We start from the raw sequence: 26973 nt of genomic DNA on the forward strand, positions 1-26973 counted from the left end.
GAGGCACAAAAGGAGGCTGAATATGCAACACTCCTTTAACAAAAGTCTGAACTTCAGGCAGTGAAGCCAGTTCTTTTTGAAAGAAATTCAACAGAGCCGAAATCTGGACCTTAATGGAACCCAATTTGAGGCCCATAGTCACCCCTGAATGTAGGAAGTGCAGGAATCGACCCAGCTGAAATTCTTCCATTGGGGCCTTCCTGGCCTCACACCAAGCAACATATTTCCGCCATATGCGGTGATGTTTTGCGGTCACATCCTTCCTGGCTTTGATCAGCGTAGGAATGACTTCCTCCGGAATGCCCTTTTCCTTTAGGATCCGGTGTTCAACCGCCATGCCGTCAAACGCAGCCGCGGTAAGTCTTGGAACAGACAGGGTCCCTGCTGCAGCAGGTCTTGTCTGAGCGGTAGAGGCCATGGGTCCTCTGAGATCATTTCTTGAAGTTCTGGGTACCAAGCTCTTCTTGGCCAATCCGGAACAATGAGTATAGTTCTTACTCTTCTTATTATTATCCTCAGTACCTTGGGTATGAGAGGAAGAGGAGGAAAGACATAAGCCGACTGGTACACCCACGGTGTCACTAGAGCATCCACCGCTATCGCCTGAGGGTCCCTTGACCTGGCGCAATAGTTTTCTAGCTTTTTGTTGAGGCGGGACGCCATCATGTCCACCTGTGGCCTTTCCCAATGATTTGTAATCAGCCGGAAGACTTCTGGATGAAGTCCCCACTCTCCCGGGTGGAGGTCGTGCCTGCTGAGGAAGTATGCTTCCCAGTTGTCGACTCCCGGAATGAACACTGCTGACAGTGCTAACACGTGATTTTCCGCCCATCGGAGAATCCTTGTGGCTTCTGCCATCGCCATCCTGCTTCTCGTGCCGCCCTGTTGGTTTACATGGGCGACCGCCGTGATGTTGTCTGACTGGATCAGTACCGGCTGGCTTTGAAGCAGGGGTCTTGCCTGACTTAGGGCATTGTAAATGGCCCTTAGTTCCAGAATATTTATGTGTAGGGGCATCTCCTGGCTTGACCATAGTCCTTGGAAATTTCTTCCCTGTGTGACTGCTCCCCAGCCTCGAAGGCTGGCATCCGTGGTTACCAGGACCCAGTCCTGTATGCCAAATCTGCGGCCCTCCAGAAGATGAGCACTCTGCAGCCACCACAGTAGAGACACCCTGGTCCTTGCAGACAGGGTTATCATCCGATGCATCTGAAGATGCGATCCGGACCACTTGTCCAACAGATCCCACTGAAAGATCCTTGCATGGAACCTTCCGAATAGAATTGCTTCGTAAGAAGCTACTATCTTTCCCAGGACTCGCGTGCAGTGGTGCACCGACACCTGTTTTGGTTTTAGGAGGTCTCGGACTAGCGATGACAACTCCTTGGCCTTCTCCTCCAGAAGAAACACCTTTTTCTGTTCTGTGTCCAGAACCATCCCCAGGAACAATAGACGCGCTGCAGGAACCAGCTGCGACTTTGGAATATTCAGGATCCAGCCATGCTGTTGTAGCACTTCCCGAGCTAGTGCTACTCCGATCAACAACTGTTCCCTGGACCTCGCCTTTATAAGGAGATTGTCCAAGTACAGGATAATTATAATTTCCTTTTTTCAAAGGAGTATCATCATTTCGACCATTACCTTGGTAAATACTCTCGGTGCCGTGGACAGACCAAACGGCAACGTCTGGAATTGGTAATGACAGTCCTGTACCACAAATCTGAGGTACACCTGGGGAGGAGGGTAAATGGGGACATGCAGGTAAGCATCCTTGATGTCCAGTGATACCATGTAATCCCCTTCCTTCAGGCTTGAAATAACCGCCCTGAGCGATTCCATCTTGAACTTGCATCTTTTTATATACGTGTTCAAGGATTTTAAATTTAAAATGGGTCTCACCGAACCGTCCGGTTTCGGTACCACAACACTGTGGAATAGTAACCCCTTCCTTTTGTGAAGGAGGGGTACCTTGACTATCACCTGCTGCGAATACAGCTTGTGAATTGCCTCTAGCACTGCCTCCCTGTCCAAGGGAGTCGTTGGCAAGGCAGATTTTAGGAAACAGCGAGGTGGAGACGTCTCGAATTCCAGCTTGTATCCCTGAGATACCACTTGTAGAATCCAGGGATCCACCCGTGAGCAAGCCCACTGATCGCTGAAGTACTTGAGACGGGCCCCCACCGCACCTGCCTCCGCCAGTGGAGCCCCATCGTCATGCTGTGGACTTAGAGGAAGCGGGGGAGGACTTTTGTTCCTGAGAACTGGCTGTATTTTGCAGCTTTTTCCCTCTACCTCTGGGCAGAAAGGACGCGCCTCTAACCCGCTTGCCTTTCTGGGCCGAAAGGACTGTACCTGATAATACAGTGCTTTCTTTGGCTGTGAGGGAACATGGGGTAAAAATGCTGATTTCCCAGCTGTCGCTGTGGAAACTAGGTCCGAGAGACCATCCCCAAACAACTCCTTACCCTTGTAAGGCAAAACTTCCATGTGCCTTTTAGAATCTGCATCACCTGTCCACTGCAGAGTCCATAAACCCCTCCTGGCAGAAATAGACATTGCATTTATTCTAGATGCCAGCCGACAAATATCCCTCTGTGCATCTCTCATGTATATGACAGCGTCTTTTATATGCTCTATGGTTAGCAATATAGTGTCCCTGTCTAAGGTATCAATATTTTCTGACAGGGAATCTGACCACGCAGCTGCAGCACTGCACATCCATGCTGAAGCAATAGCTGGTCTCAGTATAATGCCTGAGTGTGTATAAACAGACTTCAGGATAGCCTCCTGCTTCCTATCAGCAGGTTCCTTGAGGGCGGCCGTGCCCGGAGACGGCAGTGCTACCTTCTTTGATAGACGTGTGAGCGCTTTATCCACCTTAGGACATGTCTCCCAGCGTAACCTGTCCTCCGGCGGGAAAGGGTACGCCATAAGTAACTTTTTAGAAATTACCAGTTTCTTATCGGGGGAAGCCCACGCTTCTTCACACACCTCATTTAATTCATCAGATGGGGGAAAAACCACTGGTAGTTTTTTCTCCCCAAACATTATACCCTTTTTTGTGGTACCTGGGGTAACATCAGAAATGTGCAAGACATTTTTCATTGCCGCAATCATATAACGGGTGGCTCTATTGGAATGTACACTAGTCTCCTCGTCGTCGACACTGGAGTCGGTATCCGTGTCTGCCATCTGAGGTAGCGGGCGTTTTAGTGCCCCTGATGGCTTTTGAGACGCCTGGGCAGGCACGAGCTGAGAAGCCGGCTGTCCCACATCTGTTATGTCGTCAAACCTTTTATGTAAGGAGTCGACACTATCACGTAATTCCTTTCACATGACCATCCATTCAGGTGTCGGCCCCGCAGGGGGTGACATCACATTTATCGGCACCTGCTCCGCCTCCATATAAGCCTCCTCATCAAACATGTCGACACAGCCGTACCGACACACCGCACACACACAGGGAATGCTCTGAGGACAGGACCCCACAAAGCCCTTTGGGGAGACAGAGAGTATGCCAGCACACACCAGAGCGCTATATATATACAGGAATTCACACTACCCACAGTGATCTATTCCCTATAGCTGTTAATATTATGCAGAATTGCGCCTAAATTTAGTGCCCCCCCTCTCTTTTTTACCCTATGTAGTCTGAAAACTGCAGGGGAGAGCCTGGGGAGCGATCCTTCCAGTGGAGCTGTGAGAGAAAATGGCGCCAGTGTGCTGAGGGAGATAGCCCCGCCCCTTTTTCGGCTGACTTCTCCCGCTCTTTTATATGTATATTTGGCAGGGGTATTTACACATATATAGTCTTTATGACTATATTATGTGTTAGTTGCCAGCAAGGTACTCTTATTGCAGCCCAGGGCGCCCCACCCCCAGCGCCCTGCACCCATCAGTGACCGGAGTGTGAGGTGTGCATGAGGATCAATGGCTACCTTGATGAAGACCGAAGTCTTCTGCCGCCAATTTCCAGGAACGTCTTCTTGCTTCTGGCTCTGTAAGGGGGACGGCGGCGCTGCTCCGGGGCCGGACGACCGAGGCTGGGCCTGTGTTCGATCCCTCTGGAGCTAATGGTGTCCAGTAGCCTAGAAGCCCAAGCTAGCTGCAAGCAGGTAGGTTCGCTTCTCTCCCCTTAGTCCCCCGTAGCAGTGAGTCTGTTGCCAGCAGATCTCACTGAAAATAAAAAACCTAAAATATACTTTCTTTTTCTAAGAGCTCAGGAGAGCCCCTAGTGTGCATCCAGCTTGGCCGGGCACAAAATTCTAACTGGGGTCTGGAGGAGGGTCATGGAGGGAGGAGCCAGTGCACACCAGGTAGTCCTAATGCTTTCTTTAGTTGTGCCTAGTCTCCTGCGGAGCCGCTATTCCCCATGGTCCTTACAGAGTCCCCAGCATCCACTTAGGACGTTAGAGAAAGTTAAAATATGCCACAATATGCCTGAGTTGATGATTTAGATGTCCACATCAACGGCTAATGACACTCAGAGAGGACCAATGTCACTGGAAATGTCCATCACTAGCAGTTCATGTGGACATCTAAATCATCAACACAGGCATATTGTGGCATGTTCTAATTTTTAATAATTTATTTCTCAATGTTATTTATTTTATTTTTTGTGTGTGTTTTTACATGTGGAATAACTGTGGTTTTTAATTCACTAAGCCTTTCGGATGTATAGTACCTATTAATCATACATGATCAGCCAGCGCTGGTAATTCTTTTCTTTTGCTGTACATTTATCCACCAGGGGATTTACCACCCCTCTTACCAGCTGCTATTGACAGCTCTCCCCCTCTCTCTTCTTGGCCACTACCTGGTGGTTCTGTGATCATCTCAGGCCATGAACCTCCCAGATAAACATGAAATGGTCATGGAGATGGTCCTGGGCTCTGTGAAGTAGGTGGAACAAGCAAAGTTGTGTCCCTTCTGAAGGGGCAATGGTGGACATTGTGAATGGTGAAGGGAAGGTTTTTGTCGTCAAAGAGGGTTATGCCATATATAGCAGAAGCACGTGGACACTGTCTTGTCCGACCAAGCTTGATTTATGGGCTTTGTCATTTTTTTAAGCAGGATAAAGGCTGATTTTTTTATTTCTGCTGTAGACTAGAATAAGCCCAGACAGTCCCACTTCCATTATACCACCGGAATGTGATGGACAGTGACCACCGTGCCATCACTTACCTGTATGCTTACACAAAACAGAATGATGGAAAATTTTCACGGTTTCTTTACATCTTCTGGGGTCCACTCCGAGATTAGACATTATGGCGTAATTACTCAGACGGGAATATAAAACAGAATAAAAATAAAAGCTTTAATGCAATAATTAGATGCAGACAAAAGCTTTTATTATGAAATACAGGGGAGTATCCGCACCATATAGATGTAACATACAACAAACCAACGCAGATGGAACCTGGGTGACTAATGCACATGATAATGTACAGGGTATATATGGACAGGATCTTGTATCTGAAAACACTCGACACTCCTTATCAAGATGAGTGTCTGCAACAAGTTAGGCAAACTAGAAGTGAAAACACGTTCCAATGGCCGCCATACTGTCGTGCAGCAATACAGATTGTGGAAACTGGTATTAGACATTCACATTTACACAAAGCACAAGATACAAAATAAACAGCAGAAAGAAGACCTAAGCATTTGGGATGTATTATTTAGGAACTAAATATACAGACGGGTCCTCCATTATCTTGGCTGTCTGAGGCGTTAGTCGCGATCAGGCATATGCAGCGTACCTGGGCGCAAGGAGGCGCGCCTAGTCGTAGGAAGGCTTACAGAGCGTTTGGCGTTACCTTTGAGTGTTATACCTAAGATCATCCACCAGATGTCGCTTTTTTAAATCACCAATGCCCAAGCGTGTGGTCTCCATTAAAATACAATACTGAACTACAGCGTAAGAACTACTTTACTGGTGCGTCTCATTACGCTACATTATGCTACAGTATGTCATAAAGTCTATAACAGTATATACAGTACAGGTGCAAATAGTACAGCATATACAGATGCAAACGAACGTGTTACAGATACAGTATGGTCTATTGATGTTAGGGATATGCGAGTGTCCAAATCCTGTAGTATTAAGTATAATGGGGAGAGATAAAAGCTCCTCCCTAAGTTTCTGGATGCCAAATCCCTGTGTGTATAGTTTATACAGACGCAAATTAACGTTTTAAAACACTTGTGTATGCAGACACAACTAATGTGTGAAAGGAATAATGTAGCTCATTGACTTTACAGCATGTACAGTGCATAAAATGAGCGTCCGAGTCCCCTAACGGCATAAACAAACACCAATGGGGAGGAATCGCTCTTTGCAGTACTTTTACACATGAACTTGAGAATCTTCCATGCAGTGCTGTGGGCTAGCGATGAAGGCTCCGGTCTGCCACGCTGAGTACCGGGTTAGATTCCCAAAGTGTCAATTTTTTTTGTGTTCCAGTGACATTCACTTTATTATTTTTTCTGTGTAATCCATTGTAAAGCATTCAACAGAAGGGTGCACACAGGTTTCCCACAAATCGGGGTAAATCTGCAGGAGTGACTCATTCACTATCTAAAATACACAGCAATAATGAGCACGTATAGACATACCAGTAAATATAAATTAGTGTATTCTGACGCAACTAACTGTTCGAGCAACACAGTACTGTAGATCGTCGGCGTTAGAGAATCTATGTTGTACATTATAAGCTGTTCCTGCTAATTAGTACTCTAATAGAAAAAACTGTACAGAGATACTAAGGACAGTGATTTGGCATCCAGGAACTTAGGGATGAGCTTTTATTTCTCTCCATTATACATAGAAAGATTAAACTTGCCACTCTACGTTACAAGCTGAATCCGATTGAGCTATTTAGTACATTACTAGTGTACTAAATAGCACGAACCCCATCACAACAGTTGCCCAGATCAAGAACACTCTCCAGGAGATAGGTGTATATGTGTCAAAGTCAACAATCAAGAGAAGACTTCACAAGAGTGAATATAGAGGGTTCACCACAAGATGTAAACCATTGGTGAGCAATAAAACAGGAAGACCAGATTAGAGTTTGCAAACAACATCTAAAAAAGCCTTTACAGTTCTGGAACAACATCCTATGGACAGATGAGACAAATATCAACTTGTACCAGAGTGATGGGAAGAGAAGAGTATGGAGAAGGAAAGGAACTGCTCAGGATCCAAAACATACCACCTCATCAGTGAAGCATGGTGGTGGTAGTGTCATGGCGTGGGCATGTATGGATGCCAATGGAACTGGTTCCTTTGTATTTATTGATAATGTGACTGCTGATAAAAGCAGCAGGATGAATGCTGAAGTGTTTTGGGCAATATTATCTGCTCATATTCAGTCAAATGCTTCGGAACTCACTGGAAGGCGCTTCACAGTGCAGATGGACAATGACCCGACACATACTGCGAAAGCAACCAAAGCGTTTTTTTGAGGCAAATAAGTGGAATGTTATGCAATGGCCAAGTCAATCACCTGACCTGAATCCGATTGAGCATGCATTTCACTTGATGAAGACAAAACGGAAGAGAAAATGCCCCAAGAACAAGCAGAAACTGAAGACATTTGCAGTAGAGGCCTGGTAGAGCATCACCAGGGATGAAACCCAGCGTCTGGTGATGTCTATGCGTTCCAGACTTCAGGCTGTAACTGACAAAAGGATTTGCAACAAAGTATTAAAAAGTTAAAGTTTGATTAAGGATTCTGGAAACAAAGGAAGAAACAAGAGAGCGACTATGGTGTAGTATTTTTCAATCAGTTTTGTCTAGTGATGAGCAGATTCGGTTTTACTCGGATCTCAAAACAGAATCTTATTGGCTATCCAAAACACATGACATCTGTAAGCCAATAAGATGGCGTTTTGAGAACAGAGTAAAACCGAATCCGCTCATCACTAGTTTTGTCACACGCAAGATTATAGCGTATGGATTACGGCTTGACACATGGCGTATCAGTCCCCCATTCTTTAATCCAGGTTACTACTGGGGTCTAAATGCTGCTAGGAGACACAAAGAATCGCTATATAGCGCAGTATATTTCCGTATGTGGGATTAAATTCAGTTATCACACAAAATTTATATGCGTACCAGATAAATAAATATTTGCATATCAGTATGGATATTGTATCCAGGTCTTCATCTAGGAGATGGTAATCAGATCGCACTTGGAAAATATGTCAAAGCTCAATTCACGAAACACTGATCCGGGCTGCGACCACATTAAGTAGTAAAGTACTTTTTGTTGAACTGGACGAGCGCACTGATCTACTGATTTACAATATTTGATTTAGGATTGTTTAGCTTGTACCATTACTTTTGGTCCCTTAAAAAGTGGGAGGCACATATAAAAACCATTTCAATTCCTACACCGTTCACCTGATTTTAATGTATATACCCTCAAATTAAAGCGGAAAGTCTGCAGTTAAAGCACATCTTGTTTGTTTAATTTCAAATCCATTGTGGTGGTGTATAGAGCCCAAAATATGAGAATTGTGTCGATGTCCCAATATATATGGACCAGACTGTATATTGCATAAAGCATAGGAGATAGGATTGACCCTTGAGGAACATTGCATGACAGTGATAATTATACTCGAGAAGACTTAAATGGTTCCGTGCTTGGGTAATGTCTAATATGTTCAACAAGAGCGGATTTATTTCTCTCACAGCATGAAAATGGCTTCTCACCTGTGTGACTTCTCTGATGTGTAACAAGAGCTGATTTAGATGAAAAACATTTCCCACACTCAGAACAGGAATACGGCTTCTCACCTGTGTGACTTCTCTGATGTTTAACAAGATCTGATGTAGATGCAAAACATTTCCCACACTCAGAACAGGAATACGGCTTCTCACCTGTGTGACTTCTCTGATGTTTAACCAGATTTGGTTTCGATGCAAAACATTTCTCACACTCAGAACAGGTATATGGCTTCTCACCTGTGTGACTTCTCTTATGTGTAACAAGGGCTGATTTCTGTGTGAAACATTTCCCACACTCAGAACAGGAATACGGCTTCTCACCTGTGTGACTTCTCTGATGTTTAAAAAGATCCGATTTATATGCAAAACATTTTCCACACTCAGAACAGGAATACTGCTTCTCACCTGTGTGACTTCTCTGATGTGTAACAAGATTTGATTTCGATGCAAAACATTTCCCACATTCAGAACAGGAATACGGCTTCTCACCTGTGTGACTTCTCTGATGTTTAAAAAGACTTGATTTCTGTGCAAAACATTTCCCACACTCAGAACAGGAATACGGCTTCTCACCTGTGTGACTTCTCTGATGTTTAACAAGATTTGATTTAGATGAAAAACATTTCCCACACTCCGAACAGGAATACGGCTTCACACCTGTGTGACTTCTCTGATGTTTAACAAGAGCTGATGTAAATGCAAAACATTTCCCACACTCAGAACAGGAATACGGCTTCTCACCTGTGTGACTTCTCTGATGTTTAACAAGAATTGATTTAGATGAAAAACATTTCCCACACTCAGAACAGGAATATGGCTTCTCACCTGTGTGACTTCTCTGATGTGTAACAAGATCTGATGTAGATGCAAAACATTTCCCACACTCAGAACAGAAATGCGGCTTCTCACCTGTGTGACTTCTCTGATGTTTAACCAGATTTGGTTTCGATGCAAAACATTTCTCACACTCAGAACAGGTATATGGCTTCTCACCTGTGTGACTTCTCTTATGTGGAACAAGGGCTGATTTCTGTGTGAAACATTTCCCACACTCAGAACAGGAAAATGGCTTCTCACCTGTGTGACTTATCTGATGTTTAAAAAGATCCGATTTATATGCAAAACATTTTCCACACTCAGAACAGGAATACGGCTTCTCACCTGTGTGACTTCTCTGATGTTTAAAAAGACTTGATTTCTGTGCAAAACATTTCCCACACTCAGAACAGGAATACGGCTTCTCACCTGTGTGACTTCTCTGATGTGTAACAAGATTTGATTTATATGTAAAACATTTCCCACATTCAGAACAGGAATACGGCTTCTCACCTGTGTGACTTCTCTGATGTTTAAAAAGACTTGATTTCTGTACAAAACATTTCCCACACTCAGAACAGGAATACGGCTTCTCACCTGTGTGACTTCTCTGATGTGTAACAAGATTTGATTTATATGTAAAACATTTCCCACACTCAGAACATGGAAATGGCATCTCACCTGCCTTAGCTGGCTGATGAGTAATACGGTTTGTGTTCTGTGTAAAACATTTGGCATCTGTAGAACAGGGAAACTCTTTATCTAATCTCAGAGCTGTAATAGATGCACCAATATCAGAGTGATCAGGAGAACATTTCCCAGGATCAGGGGGATTAGTTGATAAAGCTGGATGTATAACTGGGGTAATGGGATTATCTCCTGGAGAATCCTGTCTACTGTCATTATCTGTTATGTCACAATCCAGGGATAACATTAGATGTACTTCTGAGATATTCCTGCTTGTGGGTCCATCTGCTGGAAATAAAATACATTAATATATAAAATGAGCAGACAAGACCCAGGATGTTACAGGATACAATATATAATTCTATAACTGACACTTTTTTTTTAACCTGTAATCATTGCTTTTATGTTTATTAAAAAACAAAAAACTAGGATGCTTAGACTGGAGCTTAATCAACACTGAAGGCTCAAGTGGGATTACTAGAGGTGACACAGACGCTCATATGGGATTACTAGAGGTGACATGGAAACTCATGGGGGATAATTAGAGGTGACATGGGCGCTTATGTGGGATTACTAGAGGTGACACAGACGCTCATGTGGGATTACTAGAGGTGACACAGACGATCATGTGGGATTACTAGAGGTGACGTGGCCGCTCATGTGGATTACTAGAGGTGACGTGGACGCTCATGTGGGATTACTAGAGGTGACGTGGACGCTCATGTGGGATTACTGGAGGTGACGTGGACGCTCATGTGGGATTACTAGAGGTGACGTGGACGCTCATGTGGGATTACTAGAGGTGACGTGGATGCTCATGTGGGATTACTAGAGGTGACGTGGACGCTCATGTGGGATTACTAGAGGTGACGTGGACGCTCATGTGGGATTACTAGAGGTGACGTGGACGCTCATGTGGGATTACTAGAGGTGACGTGGACGCTCATGTGGGATTACTAGAGGTGACGTGGATGCTCTTGGGGGATTATTAGAAGTGACGTGGATGCTATTGGGGGATTATTAGAAGTGACGTGGACGCTTTTGGGGGATTATTAGAAGTGACGTGGACGCTCTTGGGGGATTATTAGAAGTGACGTGGACGCTCATGTGGGATTACTAGAGGTGACGTGGGCGCTCATGGGGGATTACTAGAGGTGACGTGGAAGCTCATGTGGTATTACTAGAGGTGACGTGGGCGCTCATGTGGGATTACTAGAGGTGACGTGGGCGCTCATGTGGGATTACTAGAGGTGACGTGGGCGCTCATGTGGGATTACTAGAGGTGACGTGGGCGCTCATGTGGGATTACTAGAGGTGACGTGGGCGCTCATGTCGGATTATTAGAGGTGACGTGGGCGCTCATGTGGGATTACTAGAGGTGACATGGATGCTCTTGGGGGATTATTTGAGGTGACATGGACGCTCATGTGGGATTACTAGGTGGTGACATGGACGCTCATGGGGGATTACTAGAGGTGACATGGACGCTCATTTGGGATTACTAGAGGTGACATGGACGCTCATGTGGGATTACTAGAGGTGACATGGACGCTCATGTGGGATTACTAGAGGTGACGTGGATGCTCATGTGGGATTACTAGAGGTGACATGGACGCTCATGTGGGGTTACTAGAGGTGACATGGATGCTCTTGGGGAATTACTAGAGGTGACATGGACGCTCATGTGGGATTATTAGAGGTGACGTGGGCGCTCATGGGGGATTAGTAGAGGTGACATGGACGCTCATGTGGGATTAGTAGAGGTGATATGGACGCTCATGTGGGATTACTAGAGGTGACGTGGGCGCTCATGTGGGATTACCAGAGGTGACGTGGGCGCTCATGTGGGATTACTAGAGGTGACATGGATGCTCTTGGGGGATTATTTGAGGTGACATGGACGCTCATGTGGGATTACTAGAGGTGACACGGATGCTCATGTGGGATTACTAGAGGTGACATGGACGCTCATTTGGGATTACTAGAGGTGACATGGACGCTCATGTGGGATTACTAGAGGTGACATGGACGCTCATGTGGGATTACTAGAAGTGACGTGGATGCTCATGTGGGATTACTAGGAGGTGACATGTACGCTCATGTGCGATTACTATAGGTGACACTCACAATCATGTGGGATAACTAGAGGTGACACGGGTGCTCATGTGGGATTACTAGAGGGGACATGGACGCTCATGTGGGATTACTAGAGGTGACACGGACAATCATGTGGGATGACTAGAGGTGACATGGACGCTCATGTGGGATTACTAGAGGTGACATGGACGCTCATGTGGGATTATTAGAGGTGACATGGACAGCTCGTCTGGGCACAGATTCAAACAGAGGTCTGGAGGAGGGACATAGAGGGAGGAGCCAGAGCACACTAGTATGCAAATTCTTGCTTAAAGTGCCCTATCTCCTGCGGAGCCCGTCTATACCCCATGGTCCTTACGGAGTCCCCAGCATCCTCTAGGACGTAAGAGAAAAGAATATTGTTTTTTGTAGCAAAACTACAAGTCCCAGCAAGCCTCCCCCGCAAGCTGGTACTTGGAGAACCACAAGTACCAGCATGCAGGGGGGGTGGGCGCTGGTACCTGTAGTTCTACTTTAAAAATACCCAAATGAAAACAGTACACACACACACCGTGACATACATGTACACCGTCACACAAATACTTACCTATGTTGACATGAAGCAGTCGGTCCTCTTCACCAGTAGAATCCATGGGGTACCTGTAAATAAAATTGTACTCACAACCATCCTGTGTAGATCGGTCCTCTTCAGAGTTTGTAATCCACGTACTTGGCTAATTAATAAAACGCAAAACACGATCCACGCCTTGCCTTTCCTCGACTGCCGGGACCCCCTGTGACTGCTGTCAAAGAGGGTCCCTTCAGCCAATCAGGGAGCGCCACGTTGTGGCACTCTCCTGATTGGCTGTGCGCTTCTGAGTTGTCAGGCGGCGCACTCGAGATACAATGTAGCGCATAGGCACTCCATTGTATCCAATGGTGGGAACTTTGCATCAGCGGTTGAGGTTACTCGTGGTCAACCGCTGACCGCAAAGTTCCCACCACTGAATATAATGGAGCGCCTATGTGCTATGCGCCGCCTGTCAGCTCAGACGCGCACAGCCAATCAGGAGAGAGCCACGACGTATTGCTCCCTGATTGGCAGAAGGGACCCTCTTTGACAGCAGTCACGGGGGGTCACGCCAGTCGGGGAAAGGGGTCCCATGTGTAAACATGGAACCCCTTTCAGTGCGTGGATCGTATTTTGCGTTTTATTATTTTGCCAAGTACGTGGATTACAAGCTCAGAAGAGGACCGATCTACACAGGATTGTTGTATAATTTTATTTACAGGTACCTCGTGGATTCTACTGGTGAAGAGGACCGACTGCTTCATGTCAACATAGGTATGTGTGTGTCGGTGTGCATGTATGTAATAAAGTTATACTGTCACGGTGTGTGTGTACTGTTTATTTGGGTATTTTTTTGTAGTAGAACTACAGGTACAAGCGGGCCCGTTTACCCCCCCACAAGCTGGTACTTGTGGTTCTCCAAGTACTAGCATGCAGGGGAGGCTTGTTGGGACTTGTAGTTCTGCTACAAAAAACAATATTATAATTTTTTACACTTGGCTAGGGAGGAGGGGGGGGGTGGGGACAGCCTCGGGCTTCACCCCTGGCCCTTGGGTGGCTGGAAGGGGATCCCCACTCCTCCAGGGTACCCCAGCCAGGGGTGACTAGTTGGGGATTTAATGCCACGGCCGCAGGGACTGGTATAAAAGTGTCCCCCGGCTGTGGCATTATCTCTCTAGCTAGTGGAGCCCGATGCTGGTGTGAAAAAACAAGATTTTACTTACCGGTAAATCTATTTCTCGTAGTCCGTAGTGGATGCTGGGGACTCCGTAAGGACCATGGGGAATAGATGGGCTCCGCAGGAGACAGGGCACTTTAGGAAAGAATTTGGATACTGGCGTGCTCTGGCTCCTTCCTCTATGTCCCTCCTCCAGACCTCAGTTAGAGAAACTGTGCCCGGAAGAGCTGACATTACTAGGAAAGGATTTGGAATCCAGGGTAAGACTCATACCAGTCACACCAATCACACCGTACAACTCGTGATAACCTTACCCAGTTAACAGTATGAACAACGGAGCATCAGATCAACCTGATGCAACCATAACATAACCCTTATTTAAGCAATAACTATATACAAGTATTGCAGAAGAAGTCCGCACATGGGACGGGCGCCCAGCATCCACTACGGACTACGAGAAATAGATTTACCGGTAAGTAAAATCTTATTTTCTCTAACGTCCTGGTGGATGCTGGGGACTCCGTAGGACCATGGGGATTATACCAAAGCTCCCAAACGGGCAGGAGAGTGCGGATGACTCTGCAGCACCGATTGAGCAAACACAAGGTCCTCCTCAGCCAGGGTATCAAATTGTAAAACTTTGCAAAAGTGTTTGAACCTGACCAAGTAGCTGCTCGGCAAAGCTGTAATGTCGAGACCACTCGGGCAGCCGCCCAAGAAGAGCCCACCTTCCTTGTGGAATGGGCTTTTACTGATTTTGGCAGCGGCAATCCAACCGCAGAATGAGCCTGCTGAATCGTGTTACAGATCCAGCGAGCAATAGTCTGCTTTGAAGCAGGAGCACCCAGCTTGTTGGATGCATACAGGATAAACAGCGACTCAGTTTTCCTGACTCTAGCCGTTCTGGCTACATAAACCTTCAAAGCCCTGACCACATCTAGTAACTCGGAAACCTCCAAGTCACAAGTAGCCACAGGCACCACAATAGGTTGGTTTATATGAAAAGATGACACCACTTTTGGCAGAAATTGTGGACGGGTCCGCAATTCTGCCCTGTCCATATAGAAAACCAGATAGGGGCTTTTATTTGACAAGGACGCTAATTCTGACACACGCCTAGCTGAAGCCAAGGCTAATAGCATGACCACCTTCCACGTGAGAAATTTTTACTCCATGGTTTTAAGTGGCTCAAACCAGTGTGACTTCAGGAAACACCACCACGTTAAGATCCCAAGGTGCCACTGGAGGAACAAAAGGGGGCTGAATATGCAGCACTCCCTTTACAAATGTCTGAACTTCAGGCAGAGAAGCCAGTTCTTTTTGAAAGAAAATAGACAGGGCCGAAAACTGGACCTTAATGGAACCCAATTTTAGTCCCAAAGTCACTCCCTCCTGTAGGAAGTGAAGGAAACGGCCCAGCTGGAATTCCTCCGTGGGGGCATTCCTGGCCTCACACCACGCAACATATTTTCGCCATATACGGTGATAATGTTTAGCAGTCACGTCCTTCCTAGCCTTTATCAGCGTAGGAATGACCTCATCCGGAATGCCTTTTTCTGCTAGGATCCAGCGTTCAAACTCCATGCCGTCAAACGCAGCCGCAGTAGGTCTTGGAACAGACAGGGCCCCTGTTGCAACAAGTCCTGTCTTAGAGGCAGAGGCCATGGGTCCTCTGAGAGCATTTCTTGCAGATCTGGATACCAAGTCCTTCTTGGCCAATCCGGAACAATGAGTATTGTTCGCACTCCTCTTTTTCTTATGATTCTCAGCACCTTGGGTATGAGAGGAAGAGGAGGGAATACATAAACCAACTGGAACACCCACGGTGTCACTAGTGCATCTACAGCTATTGCCTGAGGGTCTCTTGACCTGGCGCAATACCTCTGTAGCTTTTTGTTGAGGCGGGATGCCATCATGTCCACCTGTGGCAGTTCCCACCGACTTGCAATCTGCGTGAAGACTTCTTGATGAAGTCCCCACTCTCCCGGGTGGAGGTCTTGCCTGCTGAGGCAGTCTGCTTCCCAGTTGTCCACCCCCGGAATGAACACTGCTGACAGTGCTCTTACGTGATTCTCCGCCCAGCGAAGGATTCTGGTGGCTTCCGCCATTGCCACCCTGCGCCTTGTGCCACCTTGGCGGTTTACATGAGCCACTGCGGTGATGTTGTCAGACTGAATCAGCACCGATTGGTCGCGAAGCTGAGTCTCCGCTTGACGTAGGGCGTTGTATATGGCTCTTAGTTACAGGATATTGATGTGAAGGCAAGTCTCCTGACTTGACCACAGACCTTGGAAATTTCTTCCCTGTGTGACTGGCCCCCACCCTCGGAGGCTTGCATCCGTGGTCACCAGGACACAGTCCTGAATGCCGAATCTGCGGCCCTCGAGAAGGTGAGCACTCTGCAGCCACCACAGGAGAGACACCCTGGCCCTGGGGGATAGGGTGATCAGCCGATGCATCTGTAGATGTGATCCGGACCACTTGTCCAACATATCCCATTGAAAGGTCCTCGCATGGAACCTGCCAAAGGGAATGGCCTCATATGATGCCACCATCTTTCCCAGGACTTGCGTGCAGTGATGCACCGACACCTGTTTTGGTTTTAATAGGTCTGACCAGTGTCATGAGCTCCTGAGCCTTCTCCATCGGGAGATAAACCCTCTTCTGGTCTGTGTCCAGAATCATGCCCAGGAAGGGCAGACGAGTCGTAGGAATCAACTGCGACTTTGGAATATTTAGAATCCAGCCGTGCTGTTGTAACACTTCCCGAGAGCGTGCTACGCTGATCAGCAACTGCTCTCTGGACCTCGCCTTTATAAGGAGATCGTCCAAGTATGGGATAAATGTGACCCCTTGATTTCGCAGGAGCACCACCATTTCCGCCATCACCTTGGCAAATATTCTCGGTGCCGTGGAGAGACCAAACGGCAACGTCTGGAATTGGTAATGACAATCCTGTACCACAAATCTCAGGTACGCCTGATGAGGTGGATAAATGGGGACATGAAGGTATGCATCCTTTATGTCCAGAGACACCATAAAATCCCCCCCTTCCAGGCTTGCGATGACCGCTCTGAGCGATTCCATTTTGAACTTGAACCTTTTCAGGTATATGTTCAGGGATTTTAAATTCAATACGAGTCTGACCGAACCGTCCGGTTTCGGTACCACAAACATGGTCGAATAATAACCCTTCCCTTGTTGAAGGGGGGGAACCTTGACCACCACCTGCTGAAGATACAATTTGTGAATTGCAGCTAACACAATTTCCCTCTCTAAGGGGGAAGCTGGCAAGGCCGATTTGAGGTATCGGTGAGGGGGCATCTCTTCGAATTCCAGCTTGAATCCCTGAGACACAATCTCTATTGCCCATGGATCCACCTGGGAGTAAACCCACTTGTGGCTGAAATTTCGGAGACGCGCCCCCACCGGGCCTAGCTCCGCCTGTGGAGCCCCAGCGTCATACGGTGGATTTAGTGGAAGCCGGGGAGGACTTCTGTTCCTGGGAACTAGCTGTGTTATGCAGCTTCTTTCCTCTGCCCTTGCCTCTGGCAAGAAAAGACGCACCTCAGACTTTGTGTTTTTGTGATCGAAAGGACTGCATTTGGTAATACAGTGCTTTCTTAGGTTGTGAGGGAACATATGGCAAAAAGTTTGACTTTCCAGCAGTAGCTGTGGAGACCAGGTCCGAGAGACCCTCCCCAAACAACTCCTCACCCTTGTAAGGTAAAACCTCCATGTGCCTTTTTGAGTCCGCATCGCCTGTCCATTGCAGAGTCCACAGGACCCTTCTGGCAGAAATCGACATTGCATTTATTCTAGAGCCCAGAAGGCTAATGTCTCTTTGAGCATCTCTCATATATAGGACAGCGTCTTTTATATGCCCCAGGGTCATTAATATAGTATCCTTGTCCAAGGTATCAAGTTCCTCAGATAAGGTATCCGTCCATGCTGCTACAGCACTATACACAGGCCGACACAATTGCCGGGCTTAGTAAGGTACCTGAATGTGTATAAATGGACTTCAGGGTACCCTCTTGTTTTCTATCCGCAGCATCTTTTAGGGTGGCCGTATCCTGTGACGGCAGGGCTACCCTCTAGGATAAGCGTGTTAGAGCTTTGTCCACCCTAGGGGAGGATTCCCAGCGTAACCTGTCCGTTGGCGGGAAAGGATACGCCATAAGCATCCGTTTGGAAATCTGCAGTATTTTATCTGGAGATTCCCAAGCCTTTTCACATAACTCTTTTAGCTCATGTGAAGGGGGAAAGGTCACCACCTGCCTTTTTTCCCCCATACATATGAACCCTCTTGTCAGGGACTGGGGTTTCCTCTGTGATGTGCAACACATCCTTCATTGCTATAATCATATAACGGATGGCTTTAGCCAATTTAGGCTGTAACTTTGCATCATCGCAATAGACACTGGAGTCAGAATCCATGTCGGTATCTGTGTCAACAATTTGGGATAGTGGGCGCTTCTGAGACCCTGACGGCCTCTGCAACATAGGATCAGGCATGGGCTGAGACCCCAACTGTCCTAAGGTTTCAGCTTTATCCAACCTTTTATGCAAGGAATTAACATTATCATTTAAAACCTTCCACATATCCATCCAATCAGGTGTCGGCGCCGTCGGTGGCGACCCCACATTCATTTGCTCCCGCTCTGCTTCCACATAGCTTTCCTCGTCAAACATGTCGACACAAGCGTACCGACACACCACATACACAGGGGATGCTCTTTTTGAAGACAGTTCCCCCACAAGGCCCTTTGGAGAGACAGAGAGAGAGTATGCCAGCACACACCCCAGCGCTATATGTCCCAGGAATCGCACAGTAACTTAGTGTTAACCCAGTAGCTGCTGTATAATATGTTTTTGCACCTAATTTATGTGCCCCCCCTCTCTTTTTACCCTCTTCTACCGTGATTCTGCAGGGGAGAGCCTGGGGAGCTTCCTCTCAGCGGAGCTGTGGAGAGAAAATGGCGCTGGTGAGTGCTGAGGAAGAAGCCCCGCCCCCTCAGTGGCGGGCTTCTGTCCCGCGTTTCTGTACACAATTATGGCGGGGGCTCATGCATATATACAGTGCCAAACTGTATATATGCCCAACTTTTGCCAAGAGGTCCTAATTGCTGCCTAGGGCGCCCCTCCCCTGCACCCTACAATGACCGGAGTATGTGGGTGTAGTGTGGGAGCAATGACGCACAGCTGCAGTGCTGTGCGCTACCTCAGTTTGAAGACTGGAGTCTTCTGCCGCCGATTTTGAAGTCTTCTTGCTTCTTTCACCCGGCTTCTGTCTTCCGGCTCTGCGAAGGGGACGTCGGTGCGGCTTCGGGATCGGACGACAAAGGGTGAGATCCTGTGTACGATCCCTCTGGAGCTAATGGTGTCCAGTAGCCTAAGAAGCAAGACCTATCTGCAGAGAGTAGGGCTGCTTCTCTCCCCTCAGTCCCATGATGCAGAGAGTCTGTTGCCAGCAGATCTCCCTGAAAATAAAAAAACCTAACAAAATACTTTCTTATAGCAAGCTCAGGAGAACTCACTAAACAGCACCCAGCTCGTCTGGGCACAGATTCAAACTGAGGTATGGAGGAGGGACAAAGAGGGAGGAGCCAGAGCACACCAGTATCCAAATTATTTCTTAAAGTGCCCTGTCTCCTGCGGAGCCCGTCTATTCCCCATGGTCCTTACGGAGTCCCCAGCATCCACTAGGACGTTAGAGAAATACGGGGGACCTACGTCTTTTGTCCCCCATATTTTTGGCACCAGGACCGGATGCAGAGCCCGGTGCTGGTTGTTAAAATACGGGGGATCCCCTGTCATCCCCCCCCCCGTATTTTTACATCCGGCTCAAAGAGCCCGGGGCTTGTTTAAGCTTAGGAGGGGGGACCCCACGCATTTTTTTTCAGGATTTTTAACCCATTCCCACAGAAAAACATGCTCAGATCTCTCCATAATATTTTAGTCAGTTTAAAAACTAAAAATATTTTAAAAAATATATTAAATAATACTTGTGGCTCCTAAATAGACAAACCAAGTAGATAATCCCTTCTAATATAAATAGATATGCTATTACCAATAAAAAAAAAACCACCAAAAAAACATGTTTTTAAAATTTGAATATACTTTTGTCGAAAAGCCGCATTTTAACCATTGCAGACATGTCGAATTTGACAAATGTCGAATTGCAAAAAGTCGAATTGCAAAAAGTCGAATCTGAAACGGCCGTTTTTTTGTCGAAAAGTACTGTATTGCAATGTTGAATCAGTTTTGTCGAAAATGCCCCATTTTTCAACATTTGCGGCAATTCGACCGCAATTGCATATGGCCCTATATCTATCTCACTGGGGCTCTGCACTCACTATAATAACTAACAATAATAAACAGGGGAGATTTAGTTCACCTACTGACCAATGCATTTAAGCCTGCAGCCCCCGACAAGGGAACCTACTATACTGCAGGCCTGCTCTATTGCTCAAAATAATTACCAGAAAAACAGCTATCACATTAGTGTTACACTTTAGGTATGCTGCTACCTGGTCTAAAGCTCACATCAACTTACCATATATAGGTGAGACCGTCACCTACACACCTAATGTAAAGCACCCAGGAGAACAGCGGACACAATCTATAATTAACTTAAGTCAGAGTGCATGAGAGAAGGTGACCACAAAAAGATTAATGAAAAACTAATCTAATAAACAAAAAGGATATATATATATATATATATTTATTCTCCTATGTAACCTGTAGATCTGCACACACCAGGAGATAGACATTTATGTATGTAGTAAGGCTACTGGGAGACCTATGATTGAGCAATATTGGATCTGGCCATTACATTCCCTAAAGTCATAACCTCAGAACTGCACAGAGCAGGAACTATTATTCACAAGTAATTAGGAATTTGTTCATCAGGAACAAATCCACAATTACCGTTTAAAGTTTACACAATTATTTGAAGTCTACACAATTGATATTTGAAGATAACAAGACTTATGGTCGACTTTACCAGGGTTAACTCTTTTTCTTTGAGAAAAAAGGTACTACCACCTATACGCGCTATCCAATACAATACATAAATGATACAGTGAATGATGTACAAACAATGTAATATCAATGATGGATATCCCAAATGATGTGAAAATATATATAGAAGGACATCTTTTTCTTTGAGGTCCACAGGATCCACAGTCCTTGTATTGGGGTGTAGGTGGTAGGAGTTGACTGGGCACCACACAGTTAAGCTTTTAGCTCCCATGATGCACCGGTCCTCCTCCTCATATACCCCGCCTCCGGCCTAGGGAAGCTAGTTTTGTTAACAAGCCAAAAGGCAGGAGCCGGATTTCAGGAGATAAGGAAGACTTGAACATACAAGACACTATCCTGCAGAGTAGAAAAAATCAAAGGGGGGAAAATATTGGATTTTAATTACCTGCCGGTAAATCCTTTTCTTGTAGTCCTTAGAGGATACTTGGGTCCACATTAGTTCCATAGGGTATAGACGGGTCCACTAGGAGCCATGGGCACTTTAAGAAATTAATAGTGTGGGCTGGCTCCTCCCTCTATGCTCCCTATACCAGACTCAGTCTAGAAACTGTGCCCGAGGAGACTGACATACTTCAAGAGAAGGATTTAACTGAACAGTAGTGAGATTCGAACCAGCACACGCAACCAAGAGGAAAGCCATGCTAACCAAACTTGAAAACTATAACAATACTTAACCAAGTAACAGTGCAGAAAAACGAAGCACCGGGCGGGCGCCCAGCATCCTCTACGCACTACGAGAAAAGGATTTACCGGTAGGTAATTAAAATCCTATTTTCTCTTACATCCTAGAGGATACTGGGGTCCATGGCGATGCACCAAAGCTCCCAAAACGGGTGGGAGAGTGCGGAGGTTCCTGCAGAACTGATTGATCAAACTGAAGGTCCTCAGCGGCCAAAGTATCGAACTTGTAGAACTTAGCAAACGTGTTCGACCCTGACCAAGTAGCCGCTCGTCAAAGCTGTAAAGCAGAGACACCCCGGGCAGCTGCCCAGGAAGAAACCACCAACTGAGTAGAGTGGGCCTGAACCGATTTTGGAACCGGCAAGCCTGCCGTAGAATAAGCATGCTGGATAGTAAGCCTGATCCAGCGAGCAATAGACTGCTTTGAAGCCGGGCACCCATTTTATTGGGATCATAGAAAACAAACAGCGAGTCAGATTTTCTGTGACAAGCCGTCCGCTTCACATACATTTTCAAAAACCTCACAACATCTAAGGACTTTGAAGAAGCAGAGGTGTCGGTAATCACCGGAACCACAATAGGTTGGTTGATGTGAAATGCAGACAACGCCTTAGGAAGAAACTGCTGACGAGTTCTGAGCTCAGCGTGATCCTCATGAAAAATCAAGTAGGGGCTCTTGTGAGGCAATGCCCCCCAGTTCCGACACGCGCCTGGCTGAAGCCAGGGCCAACAGTGTAACTGTCTGCCACATAACAAACTTTACGTCCACTGCCTGTAAATGCTCAAACCAATCCGATTGGAAGAACTGCAAACACCACGTTGAGATCCCAAGGTGCCAATGGAGGCCCAAAGGGCAGTTGGATGTGCAGAACACCCTTCAAAAAAGTCTGAACCTCAGGAAGAGACACCAATTGCTTCTGGAAGAAAATGGACAAGGCCGAAATCTGAACTTTCAAGGAGCCCAAACGGAGGCCCACATCCACTCCTGCCTGCAGAAAAAGGAGAAACTGTCCCAGCTTAAATTCCGTCGCAGGAATTTTCCTGTTCTCACACTAAGACTTATTTCTTCCAAATACGGTGGTAATGTTTAGACGTTACCCCCTTTCTGGCTTGGATCACGGTTGGAATAACCTTATCCGGAATCCCTTTCTGGGCTAGAATTTGACTCTCAACCTCCATGCCGTCAAACTTAGCCGCGGTAAGTCTTGATAGACTAACGGCCCCTGTTGCAGAAGATCCTCTCAAAGAGGAGGAGGCCACAGGTCCTCCAGGAGCAACTCCAGTAGATCCGCGTATCAGGCTCTTCTTGGCCAGTACAGAGCAATAAGAATTGCTTGAACCTTTTCCCTTTTTATTTTTTTTGAGAATCCTTGGGATTAACGGAAGTGGTGGAAACACGTAGACCATCTGGTAGACCCATGGAGTCACCAGAGAGTCCGCCGCCACTGATTGCGGGTCTCTCGACCTGGAACAATATCACTTGAGCTTCTTGTTGAGACGAGAGGCCCTCATGTCGATTTGGGGAAGTCCCCACCGACGTGCCAGGGACCCGAACACCTGCGGGTGAAGGCCCCACTCTCCTGGATGGAGGTCGTGTCTGCAGAGGGAGTTTGCTTCCCAGTTGTCCACTCCCGGAATGAAGATTGCCAACAACGCCACCACGTCTTTATGCCCAGAGGAGAATCCTTTTTACCTCCGACATTGCAGCTCTGTTTTTCGTTCCGCCTTGTCGGTTTATGTATGCTGCTGCCGTCACATTGTCCGACTGAACTTGTATGGCCTGATCTTGAAGAATATGGGATGGGAGGCGTTGTATACGGCCCTGAGTTACAGAATGTTGATCGGAAGAATAGATTCTTGACTTGACCATTTTCCTTGGAACTGTTCCCTTTGGGTGACTGCTCCCCAACAACTGAGGCTTGCGTCTGTGGGTAGCAGAATCCAATTTTGAATCCCGAACCTTCGGCCTTTGGCTAGGTGAGAAGTCTGAAGCCACCACAGAAGAGAAATCCTGGCTCTTGGCGACAGACGTATCCTCTGGTGCATGTGGAGATGCGATCTGGACCATTTGTCCAACAGATCCAGCTGGAAGGGCCTTGCGTGAAACATTTCATATTGCAGAGATCAGTAAGAGGCCACCATCTTCCCCAAGAGGCGAATGCACAGGTGCACCGAAATTCGGGTAGGTCGTAGAACCTACGGGACGTACCCTCGACAGGATCACCAATGCCTTTTGCATTGGGATGAATACCCTCCGCGCCTCTATCCAGTATCATTCCCAGGAACGGACGCCTCCGTTCACTCCCCGCAAGTGGAGGAGCAACATCAACTCTGCCATCACCTTGGTGAATACCTGTGGAGAGTCCAAATGGCAGGGCATGGAACTGGTAGTGGCAGTCCTGTAACACAAACCTGAGATAAGCCTGATGAGGCGGCCAAATCGGGACATGAAGTTACGCATCCTTGATGTCCAGAGACATCAGGAATTCCCCTTCCTCCAAACCTGAGATCACCGCTCTCAGAGATTCCATCTTGAATTTGAACACGTTTAAATATGGGTTCAGAGACTTTAGGATTAAAATGGGTCACACCGAACCGTCCGGTTTTGGCACTACAAACAGTTTGGAATCAGAACACTTGTTTTGTAGGTGACGTGGAACTGGCACAATGACCTGAGTCTGTACCAGTTTTTTTTTTTTGTTTTTACATCAATAATTTTTATTCAGATTTTTTTTTGTTATGCACAACAGGGGTACAGAAAGAAAAGGAGAGGGGGGGGAAGGGGGATCAGTAAATACATAGGAGAGACATTTTGTATACTTATACATACACGCGGAAGCCAAATTTCAATAATACTTCCCGTATGTAGGTCCAGTTTATGCGGTCGAAAGCCTTCTCCGCATCTAAGGATAACAGGAGGAGGCCCTAATCACGGGCTATGGAGTCTACGAGGTTAAATACCCTACGGGTATAATCAGACGCTTGTCGACCGGGGATGAATCCAACTTGATCAGGGCGTATCAAGGAGGGAAGGAGGGCGTTCAGTTGGTGAGCTATTAATTTAGCATATATTTTAATGTCTCCGTTTAACAACGCGATGGGGCGGTAGTTTTGGCAAGAAGTCAAGTCCTTACCTGGTTTGGGGATCGTGACAATACGAGCCTCCAGCATCTCCGTTGGGAGAGTGCCCTGAGAAGTGATTTCATTATAAACTGTTACCAGGGAGGGAGCCAGGAGGTCCTGGAGTGAAGCATAAAAATCATTTATAAAGCCGTCTGGGCCTGGGGCCTTATCTTTAGGGAGGGATTTAATCGCCCTTAACGTGTCCGTGGTGGACCAGGTGGAATTCAGTACTTCTAATTGGTCATCGGTAATGGAAGGAAGTTTTAAGTCAGCAAGGAAGGAGTTGACAGAGGGAAGAGTGGGCTGCGGGGTAGAAGGGTCAGTCGAGAGATTATAAAGTTGGGAATAGAAGCCAGCAAACTGATTTGATATCTCCGAAGGGTTAGATATTTTGGCGCCTGTTGGGGATATAATAAGCTTAATCCTATTCCTAGCTTGTTGCGCTCTAGGCTTACGAGCAAGCAGTTTTCCCGGTCTATTCCCCGTCAGGTAAAATTTTTGACGCATCCTGTTTAACGAGGCCGGGGTACGCACCATAAGCAACGTCTGAAGCTGGGACCTAATATCAGCTAACTCTTTCTGGAGGGATCTCGAGGGTCGAACTTGGTTTTTCTCCTCCAGTTCCTTAATTTCCGCTCCAAATCATTCAAGCGTTGCTGATGTAGTTTCTTAAGGTGGGCTCCTGCCTGTATCGCCGCCCCTCTAGCAACGGCTTTCAGCGCGCACCAGAAGTTCAGAGTGGACGTGTCCGCAGGAGAATTAAATTACAAGTAGGATATGATGCTGTCTACTATAATTTTTTTTAGAGATGGGGTTGGCCAGTAGGTGAGGGGAGAGTCGCCAAGGTCGGGGCGGGGCATCCTGACTATTAAGATCCCATTTAAGAAACAGTGGGGCATGATCTGACCAGGTTATTGGAAGGTAATCCGCGAATCTAGTAAATTGGAGGGTCCATTTATCAGAAAACAAAAAATCAATGCGGGAATAGGAGTTGTGAACGGGAGAATAGTATGTGTACTCACGGCCCGTAGGGTTTTGCACTCGCCAAATATCGTAGATGTCAAATTCAGCCAGGAGATTGCGGAAGGCTAAGCATGGGGCGTTAGAGGAGGCTAATGGGGAAGGGGAGGGCCTGGGAGACCTGTCCAACCTAGGGTCAAGGACCAGATTGAAGTCCCCCATGAGTAGGAGCGAGCCTGTACGGTTCCTCTGGATAACTAAACATAGTTTACGTAAAAAGGCCACTTGGTTTGAGTTAGGGGCATAAGCTGAAACCAGGGTAACCGGTTTGTCATTTAAAAGGCCACTCAAGATAAGATAGCGGCCATTTTTATCGGCAACCTGGGAGTGTAAAGTGAAGGAGACAGAGTTTTTAAACAATATGGCTACACCATTCCTCTTAAAAGGGCCGTTTGCAAAATAACCGATAGGGAACCTGTGGTCTTTAAACGTAGGGGGCGCCAAGGACGAAAAGTGCGTCTCCTGCAGCGCAATAACATCTGCCTTGTGCCTAGCAAAATAGTCCAATGCTAACCTTCGTTTATTAGGGGAATTTAACCCCTTAGCGTTCATGGACAGCACCTGGAGCATCGGGACGGTCTAAAGCACGCCATAAGTGGTGAGATATTTCTGTATACATGTAAGAAATGGTTTTGTCTCACAGTTAGAGTGTTGTGAAGGGGGGTGGGGAGGGAGGAAATAACAAGGGAAGAAAGGGTAAGAACAAACCAAAACGACCCAGTGCATCGGGTCAGTATAACTATTGCAAGGTAAGCAGAAAATGCAGCAGTACATTAGCGGGGGGGGGGGGGGGGGGGGGGGGGACATGTGGCCTGACGCCACCACCACCTATGACCTAAATAAGGAGAAAGGAAAAAAAAAAAACAACATATACAAATACAAGTATGCCTACCGACCATGTAAGGACAACAGAGAACATATACGCATGGACTAATGAACTAAACCATGAGGACGGAGCCGGGACTCCAGCATTACAACTACTAAGAGGGTGACTCACGTGGCCGCGTCTAGACCAATAGTTAAGACCTATCCGCTAGAACG

At 46.7% G+C, this 26973-nt stretch overlaps 1 protein-coding gene across 1 annotated transcript in view; it reads right to left on the reverse strand.

Moving 5' to 3' along the window:
- The window catches only part of LOC134983834 (uncharacterized), a 311233-nt gene that overhangs the window by 264958 nt on the left and 19302 nt on the right, over positions 1-26973 (reverse strand). The window contains exon 6 of the mRNA XM_063949458.1: positions 8625-10525. Coding sequence (XP_063805528.1) covers positions 8625-10525 — 1901 coding nt within the window. The remainder of the gene's footprint in view (positions 1-8624; positions 10526-26973) is intronic.

The sequence above is a fragment of the Pseudophryne corroboree genome (genome assembly GCF_028390025.1).
Source record: "Pseudophryne corroboree isolate aPseCor3 chromosome 3 unlocalized genomic scaffold, aPseCor3.hap2 SUPER_3_unloc_26, whole genome shotgun sequence".
NCBI lineage: Eukaryota > Metazoa > Chordata > Amphibia > Anura > Myobatrachidae > Pseudophryne > Pseudophryne corroboree.